The sequence below is a fragment of the Caenorhabditis briggsae genome, assembly GCF_000004555.2.
Source record: "Caenorhabditis briggsae complete genome, chrX, whole genome shotgun sequence".
Taxonomy (NCBI): domain Eukaryota; kingdom Metazoa; phylum Nematoda; class Chromadorea; order Rhabditida; family Rhabditidae; genus Caenorhabditis; species Caenorhabditis briggsae.
The window spans coordinates 15,252,781-15,262,100 of NC_013491.2; the positions used below are offsets into that span (position 1 = coordinate 15,252,781).

The 9,320-nt window shown below is 35.9% G+C and overlaps 2 protein-coding genes across 2 annotated transcripts in view; both read left to right on the forward strand.

Moving 5' to 3' along the window:
* Positions 1-2,732: 2,732 nt before the first annotated feature.
* Positions 2,733-5,991, forward strand: CBG15591 (the record flags this gene model as incomplete). The annotated part of the gene is made up of 8 exons (XM_045240199.1): positions 2,733-2,785; positions 4,646-4,699; positions 4,831-5,003; positions 5,051-5,308; positions 5,355-5,566; positions 5,616-5,711; positions 5,757-5,918; positions 5,965-5,991. 8 exons carry the CDS (start codon positions 2,733-2,735, stop codon positions 5,989-5,991), a joined length of 1,035 nt encoding a protein of 344 aa, XP_045095712.1.
* A 1,665-nt stretch (positions 5,992-7,656) lies between these two features.
* The window catches only part of CBG15589, a gene marked incomplete at both ends in the record, with an annotated part of 6,427 nt that continues 4,763 nt past the window's right edge, over positions 7,657-9,320 (forward strand). Inside the window, one exon of the mRNA XM_002645398.1 lies at positions 7,657-7,808. Within this exon, the coding sequence (XP_002645444.1) occupies positions 7,657-7,808 (152 nt within the window). The remainder of the gene's footprint in view (positions 7,809-9,320) is intronic.

Sequence of the window (9,320 nt, forward strand, 5' to 3'; positions counted from 1 at the left end):
AATTCAGAACATCTTAGAAAATTCCAGAAAATCTTAGGAAGTTCCAGAACATTCTAGAAAATTCCAGAAAATTTCAGAACATTCTAGAAAATTCCAAAAACTTCCAGAAAGATCCAGAAAATTCCAGAAAGTCCCAGAACATTCTAGAAAATTCCAGAAAATTCCAGAAAGTTCCAGAAAAATCCAGAACATTCTAGAAAATTCCAGAAAATTCCAGAACATTCTAGAAAATTCCAGAAAATTCCAGAACATTCTATAAAATTCCAGAAAATTTCAGAACATTCTAGAAAATTCCAAAAACTTCCAGAAAGATCCAGATAATTCTAGAAAATTCCAGAAAATTCCAGAAAATTCCAGAAAATTCCAGAACATTCTAGAAAATTCCAGAAAATTCCAGAACATTCTATAAAATTCCAGAAAATTCCAGAAAATTTCAGAACATCTTAGAAAATTCCAGAAAATCTTAGGAAGTTCCAGAACATTCTAGAAAATTCCAGAAAATTCCAGAAAGTTCCAGAACATTCTAGAAAATTCCAGTAAATTCCAGAAAATTCCAGAAAGTCCCAGAACATTCTAGAAAATTCCAGAAAATTCCAGAAAGTTCCAGAAAAATCCAGAACATTCTAGAAAATTCCAGAAAATTCCAGAACATTCTATAAAATTCCAGAAAATTCCAGAAAGTTCCAGAAAATTCCAGAACATTCTAGAAAATTCCAGTAAATTCCAGAAAAGTCCAGAAAGTCCCAGAACATTCTAGAAAATTCCAGAAAATTCCAGAAAGTTCCAGAAAGTTCCAGAACATTCTAGAAAATTCCAGTAAATTCCAGAAAATTCCAGAAAGTCCCAGAACATTCTAGAAAATTCCAGAAAATTCCAGAAAGTTCCAGAAAAATCCAGAACATTCTAGAAAATTCCAGAAAATTCCAGAACATTCTATAAAATTCCAGAAAATTCCAGAAAGTTCCAGAAAATTCCAGAACATTCTAGAAAATTCCAGTAAATTCCAGAAAAGTCCAGAAAGTCCCAGAACATTCTAGAAAATTCCAGAAAATTCCAGAAAGTTCCAGAAAAATCCAGAACATTCTAGAAAATTCCAGAAAATTCCAGAACATTCCATAAAATTCCAGAAAATTCCAGAAAGTTCCAAAAAATTTCAGAACATTCTAGATAATTCCAGAAACTCCCAGAAAGTTCCAGAATATTTTAGAAAATTCCAGAAAATTCCAGAAAGTTCCAGAAAGTGCAAGAAAATTCCAGAAAATTCTAGAGCATTTTAGAAATTTTCATGATATTCCGTTTTTTGAATGCTCAACGTAAACCCATGTTGAGGTTGAAAAAAAAGGCAAACAATTCGGAGGGTACAAGGGAGTACAAAGCAATTTAAGGGGTAAAAAATCCGCAATTCGGGGGTACAAAATACTGAAAAAGGGTCAGTTTTGTACTCTCAAACTGTGAGTTTTGTACCCCTAAATCATTTTGTACCCCTTTGTACCCCTGAATTGTTGTACCCTCCAAACGTTTTGTCTGAAAAAAAGGTGAAGCGTTCTCTATAAGTATTCTCTATAAGTATTGTAATCACTTCCCTATTTTTTCAAGGTGATCTGAAACCAAAGGCTTAGAAGTAGGGCTGTGTGTGGGTTTTTTTAATATCTGAATTTCAGAAACCCTAACAATCTGTAATCAGAAAATCCAGGAACATTCTAGAAAAAACAAGAGATGCTACATGTGGGCATCTATTCGAGAAAGTACGGTATTCAAAAATTCCGATATCGGGAAAATATAACTTTTGAAAATGAAGAAACTCGGAAATTTCGGACACACGGAAAGTGGGAATTTCTGAAATTAGGAATTCAAATGTAAGATAAATCAAACAAAACCCAGGAGGTTGAGCCCCCGGCAGGGGGCTCAAACCGACTGGTAAACTCTACTATGATAGAGTTGACGACCGAAGCAGATGCAACTATTGAGTTCTTATTGGTATTACTCAAAGTGTCTTCGGCACGGGACACGTCGCAACTGGAGAAATCCAGACTTTCGAACCCGTCCGGTAGGGCTAATAGCAGTCTGGACAAATTGACTTGATTTTTTTTTTATCTGAACAGATTGGTCACAAAAAATTGGATGCTTTGGAATATCGAATTCAGCCCTCGGTGGAGACTATTTTATTGTGTGGTGTGCCTTTAAATATTTCTTAGTTTATCAAAAAGGCAATTACTTCAGATGTCCCATAGGAATACTCACATGTTTTTCTTTCACAATTCAATGTCTCCTTTCGTATCTTTTATCAGTCATAGACTCAATGAATCATACATTTTCGGATGAAATGAACAAAACCTGCATCTCAATTTTTCATAAAATACGAAACCCATAATTATCAAGTTGACAATTTCTTCTATCTCTTCATAAGCTCGAGATTTCTTTTCCTGCTTTTCCTTAGTTTCCTCCATTCTTTCGGAAACAATACTTCTATTCCATATCACGGCTTGTTTTTCGTTTGCTTTTCCGAAATTCACCAGCTAACGACACGTCATAGAATTCCCATATTTTTTTTTCTATTCCTCCCTCGCTTCTCGATGTTTCTAACTTTATTATTCAATAGTGAAAATCGTTTTGCGAACAGTAAAAACCGTTTTATTGGGGTTTTGCATCTTTTCTGCCTTTTGATTGCATCCTGCGGTCACCTTTCGTTTGTTTCAAATGATTTTTTTTTCAGAGTTCTAGATTTCCAAGCCATGGATGCTCGTTGGTTCCCAAGAGTTCCGCCAAACAGTAGAGATGATGAGGAGTAAGAATTTTTTTTGCTTACATTAGATATTCAAATTCAGAAGAGAACCTCAAAACCTTGTGAAATCAGATTTTGATGAAATTTTCGGAATTTGTTTTAGAAAGTCTATCTAGACGCCTCTGGAAATTTTAGTTTTTAGAGACGATTTTTTCAACTTTCAGGACGTTTCAGAACATGAAATCTATTGTATTTTACTAAGAATTGGATGAGATTTTATATTTCAGACATTTTCGCAAAACAAGAAAAAATTATTTTCGGATGTTTCCACTTTTTTCTATTTTGGTTTAAAAATTATTCCTAAATTGGTTAAAAAATTTTGAGAATATGTCTAAAATATGAACTTTCATCCAATGCCTAAGTATTAGGGTGTTCCATAAATAATGTCGTTTTTTTCGAGGGCAGTTTTCTCTGTCATGGCTCGTTCTAATGCCAATTTATTTTTTGTTTCTCGCACACCTAATCAAGTCGTCAAAAATCCCTATCTAACATGTGTCATAATGCTCTCAGTTATTTGAGGAGAACTTATGGAAAAGATGTACTTTTTCGCTTCAATTTTTTTTCGAATCCATGCTCGACCGAAATGCAACCGAGACAACCGAAAATATTAACCGTGCTTCCGCAGAAAGAAGTGCTAACAGAAAATCAGTACAACGATGGTTCACAAAATTCAAATGTGGAGATGAATCCCTCGAAGAGAAAAAGGTGGTGGAATCAATACTGAAATATGGCGGAATCCGAAATCGACCGTCAGGGAACTTTTTGCAACGCTTGGAGTCTCTACCGGAACAATATTGAGACGTTAATAAGAAAAAGAAAAGACTAGAAAACTAGATAAACGGCTCTCTCATGAAGTGAAAGATTGCAAGAAACTGCAACGTTACTCTAGTTTATGAGATCATCTCATACGATAGAAAAATGATCATATTTTGGATCAATTTGTGGCGTAAAAGGGAAAATGGACTCTATACTACAATAAAATGCGATCAGCGCCATATCTGGTCGAAAGCCAGGTGCAACAGAAGGTGCAACATCTTACAAAGCCAGAAATTTACCAAAAAGAGGTTATGGTGACTGTTTGGTGTCTGGCTTTCGGTTTTATTCATTACGACGCCCTGGCAAGATGAAAAACTAACACTGTGGTTTACAATTGCCAAGAAATAGAGAAAATTTGTTATCCAAATTGCCAACACTGGTCAAAAAATTGGCACAGTCCTACTCGACGACAACTCATGTCACAAGAGAACCAGTCCATTAAAAAGGACTATGCAAAAAAACTTTCCAATGCTTCGTCTCTTCCTGGGCTTCTGTTTTCTATCATGATGGAATTATCAAATTAGTATAATGTTGGCAAAAAAGTACTGATTCGAATGGTACATAGTTTGTTTGATGAACATGAGTTTCACTAAAGTTATCATCGTTTGAAGAGTGGTACCAAAAAACGACATAATTTATGGAATACCCTAATATAACTCAGGCGTCGCCGGTTACTTCTGGCCGGAGCTTGGTCAGATTCCGGCAAAGACATTGTGGGAAGCCGACCAAGATCTGACAAATTACCGACCAGCTTTCGACCTCTTAACACGCAGCGCCTTCAAATTCCGGCCAAAATCTGACCATTGTCCGTCCCACTGCGGTCAGTGTGCAGCTTCTGACCAAAATCTGACCAAAATCCGTCCAAAAGCCGAACCCCCCTCAACTTCCGTCCAGAAGTTGCAAGCCGACAGCCGAGAACGCAAGAGGTTTCATTTTCTGGAATTTCCTAGAAGTTGAGGAAACCGTTTTTGAAAAGCGCTGTTCTACATTAAATATTCACAAGATGTTGAGATTCCCTTGTCACATATTCATGTACACCTATTTCAGTGAGCATTTCCAAGACTCGTATTACAATCAATACCAAATCGAGAGGCACCCACGGTACAAAAATATTGCTACATTGGTGCAAGATTTGGATTCAAAAAATCATTTTACTGTGCGTCAGAAAATCTCCGAAGGAACGTTCAGGCAAGTTGAATGAAGAGTATTCTAGACTAGTAAATTATTTTCAGCAAGGTCTTCCTAGTTCAGTCAACAACCTCGAATCAAAATTACGCGATGAAGACGTCGATTAGAAGAAGTAAAGATGATAGAATTCCGCGTTCTATTCTCAAGGAAGTTCTCATGGTACATCACATGGAACATAAAAATGTCATTTCATTCATTGAATGCTTCTCGACAAAAAGTGAATTAATAAATAAGAGAATATTATCTAATTTTGAAATATTTCAGATGAGGAAGGCCACACTATTTTTCATCTTGTATTCCAGTTGTGTTCTTTTGATTTGAATCACCTTCTTCATATTGCCGGCGCCCCCCTTACCATTGGCAACAAACGGACATTAACCCGTTCATTGCTTGCCGGATTGGAATATACCCATTCGAAAAATATAGTCCACCGGGATCTGAAGCCACACAACATTTTGATATCGGAAACTGGCCGTTTGAAAATCGCTGATTTTGGCACCGCGACCTATTATGTGTTTGAAAGTAAATAACTCAAAAGTATTAAAGATTTCATCAAGAATATTTTCAGCTCCCCAGAAACTGAGCCCAACAGTTGGTACTCCAGGATACGTGGCACCTGAACTTCTCCTGGGCTCTGAAAATTATGGAGCGGAGATTGATATTTGGTCGGCTGGGATCGTTGTAGCTGAAATAATTCTTGGAGAAGAAGTAATACCAGGGGGTACCACAAGAGGCCAATTGAACAGCATCGGAAGAGTTTTCGGGGGACAACCACTTTCTGTGAGTTAAGAAAAGTATACATAAAATATAATTTTACACAATTTTGTAGAAGTGGGTGAGATGGGGACAGTTTCCTCTCTTACAACGTTATTCAAGAGAAGTCACATATTCAGAAAGAGGATCAATTCAAAATAAATTGGACCAGGTAACTTTATATTTTGATTTATATCCTAAAGTTTGATTATTTCAGCTTCCGGATACCGAAAAAGTAAACGGAGCTCGGCTGATCAAGAAGATGCTGCAGCTTTGTCCGAGAAAACGAGTCAAGGCGTGTCGTGCCCAAACCAATTCGTGGTTCTTGACAACACCACCACCAGCCGAGACTATTCCGGAAGTTGTGCGAGCCGTCATGGTCAGAAAATTCTATTGAAATCCTCCCTATTATATCTTATTTTCAGACTCAGCGTGATGTTTTAAGAAGGTGAAACTGCAAGTATGGAAGATGCCCACAAAATTAATCAAGGAATCTGGATCTGTTCAATAACTTTCATATTACCAAACATTTGGGCCGCAATTCACTAACAATAATCTAGCTGAGATGTTCTTTATCACCTCTAATAATCAGTTTGCACATTATCATACAGCAATCTTACTTTATTTACTCTCCAACTCTTTCATCCTCCTTTTGTCCCATACCCTTCATCTGATTATGCTTAACAGATCACAAGATATTGATCAATTGTTTTTTTTGGTGATGACTAATAAAATGTGGTAGAAATGCCCTCTTTTTTCCTCTGTTTCTCTTTTCCCTCTCAACAGAACCATGTTCCCATACTGTTTTCACTTAAAACACCCTCGCTCTTTCCCCAGATTTTATTGATATGCAAAAGTCAATTTTCGGTTTTGCCTATGCAAATTCGAATAGCCTGATCATTTCTACTATTTTGTTCTTGTGGAGAGTTGTTTCTGAGAGAAGCATCAACGTGTAAAAAGCTATAATGTATATCCCATTTTTTATTCTGAAGAATAAAAAAATATATATAATGATGTTGTACGGTATTCTACCGTGTTTTCTTTTTTAAAATTCTCTTTCCAAGTCTAAAGGAGAGAAATCTCCCCCCGAACACACGTGCAAGAGGTGTGGATTACTGTATCCGCGCGCGAAACTGTGTGCGCGCCAAAACGCGTCTCCTCTCTCGACAAATTCTTATCGTTTTCTTTAGTTTTCGCTGGTGTTCGCTCACGATTGGTGACGACCCGTTAAAGTGTGGCTCACTAGTTTTAAAGGTTTTATAGTGGTTTATTGAGTAAATTCAATAAATAGTGTTTTATAGGAATTCTGTGTTTTAGTGTCTTCTAGTTTTTCAGGTTACAAAGGTCTCTTTGAGTGCATAGAGGTTCTGTGAGTGCATAGCGTTTGTGTGTGTCTCTCACTCTCTCTGCGTCTCAATGTTTTCAATAGTGTCTTTTAGCAGTTAGTGTTTCTGGGAGTTCTTTCAGTTATATTACTATGTTTATTTTATGTACGAGCCAGTTAGAACAGTAATTGATTAGTATGAGCTCATAAAATCTTGTTAAATTCATAGTATTCTGGCTATTACTCGTAGATTTTTTTCACTTTCTGACTTTTCTCCATTTCATAGAAAAAGTGCACTTTTTAAATACATTTGCCATATCCTCTTTTTTCATTCCCATTCTTTTTCCGGCCGATGAAAATGAAGTGTGGTCTTTTTTTTTGGGAAAGCGAGGCGACAATGTATATATTTTAGTCAGTTTTCTATATACACGCAACCTGAAATATACGATTGCTAGGAACTGATTGGTTATGTTCGAAAAAAATTTGTATATATTAGAAACACTACCTCCAATTCTTCTTTTCCCTTCATTTCTGACCTTTTTTCGTTTTTTAACATTCTTCTGCCTCTCATTTCGTAACATTCGCACTTTTTCTGTTAAAAGTGCATTTTTAGAAGATGGCTCCTCCCATTTGACTATGACTTGGCATCCCATTCACTTTCATTTTATGGGTTTTTCCTTCTTTCAACTTTTTTTTTTGAATTTCTTTTTTCTTTTAATTTGAAAATCAAACCAATGCTCCCCAATTTCTCAAATTTTCGTCGTTACCGTTTTGTTTTCAGAAACGGGAAGCAATGCCACAGAATGAGTTTGTGGAGAGTGATGTGGAGATGATGGATATCGAGAATTCTGAGCTGGAGTATCACCAAACTGCCGAACGGATTTCGAAGAAGACGGCAATGAAGATGTTCGAAGTACTAAAGACTTTGGGACGTGGATCAATGGCGTAAGTCTTTGTTTTCCATTTTTCAGATTATTTTAAACATCATCTAAGAGGGATGAGCGATTGAAAACTCATTATAATGTCAATTTAAAAAGAAAACTTAGCGATGAGAAACCTGTAAACAATCGAGTTGTTTTCTAGTAACCTTTTTCATTCACCGTTATGAAGCAACTTTTTTCCTTTTCTTTTTCTTTTTAATGAAAACTGAGTTTAGCCTACAGTATACTAATTTGTTATTTACACATTTATCCATGCCATTTTATCAAATACCGTAAGCATACCGTAACGACGCCCTAAATTTGCCCTTGGAGCTCAATTATCTTAGTTTCTGTAAGAAATATCAAAAATCGGTTATCCTTAGTTGGTATTTTGGATTTTGAAGGAATTTTTGGATTTAAAAAATATTTGATTAAAAAAATTGTATTCTAAAGATCTTGAAAAACATTACAATTCAAAAGTTTTTCTAAAATCCTTAATTTTATAACCTCCACTAAAACCTAAAACTTTCTTTAAATTCCAAAATAACCAGCTAGAGCCAATTTGTCAAGTGAACAAATGTTTGCCACCCAAACCGTCAACTTTAAGCTCAATTATCTCAATTTCCGTGGAAGTTTTACAAATTTTGTCAACTTATAAGTTATTTATTATGATTTCACCAATATTTCATCAGTTCACAAATTAGTGATATTGTTCACAGAAATCGAAAAAATGAAGCTCGATTTGAAGGACATTCTATTGGTGTGTTTACGGTAAGTCAGAAATATGTCAATGACTGTCATAACATTCCCAACTCTCTTGTAGTTTGCAGATTTTTTATATCTCTTACAGAAAATAAGATACTAGGTTGTCCAAAAAGTCTTTGACACTTTTACTTCGCTCTATGTTGCTCTTCCGAATTTTGATTTTTTCTTAATATTTTTTCATAATTATAGATGTCACACATTGTGTGTTTAACGCACTATGCAAAATTTCCCCTGAACAGTGTAATGGGCGAGAACTAACTCGATGAACATTACATACCCAGAGGTGTGTTTTGTTCATGTTTCTCCTGGGCCTCTAGAGCAACGAACTTTGGCGAAAAAGGTGCAAAGTGATAGGCATAGAACCACTAATAAGTTCGGACCACTAATAAGTTTTAGTTCAGAAGATTAGGAGAAAGGAACTATAATCTGGAACATAAACTAACATCGAAATGGCCTATTCTCAGTATGAATGGTGATATTTCGATGATACTAGAGGAAGAGTCCCGAGCTATTTCACGGGCAGTATCTTTGACAGTCTGTTATCCTAATGGCGCGTCCAAAGTTCCCAAATCCGGGATTTCTGGGCCCAGAAAACAGTCCAAAGTGACGCCCAGATTCCCAAGATTTCCAATTGAGCAAAATTTGAACCAGTGCGACAATGTTATTTTTTATTGAATCAAAATATGCAGAAAAGCATGTAGATTCACATAAAAATAAATAAAGTTTCAAAAAAAAGTTCCTTCGTTGAGAAAAACGCATCGGAAAATTATTA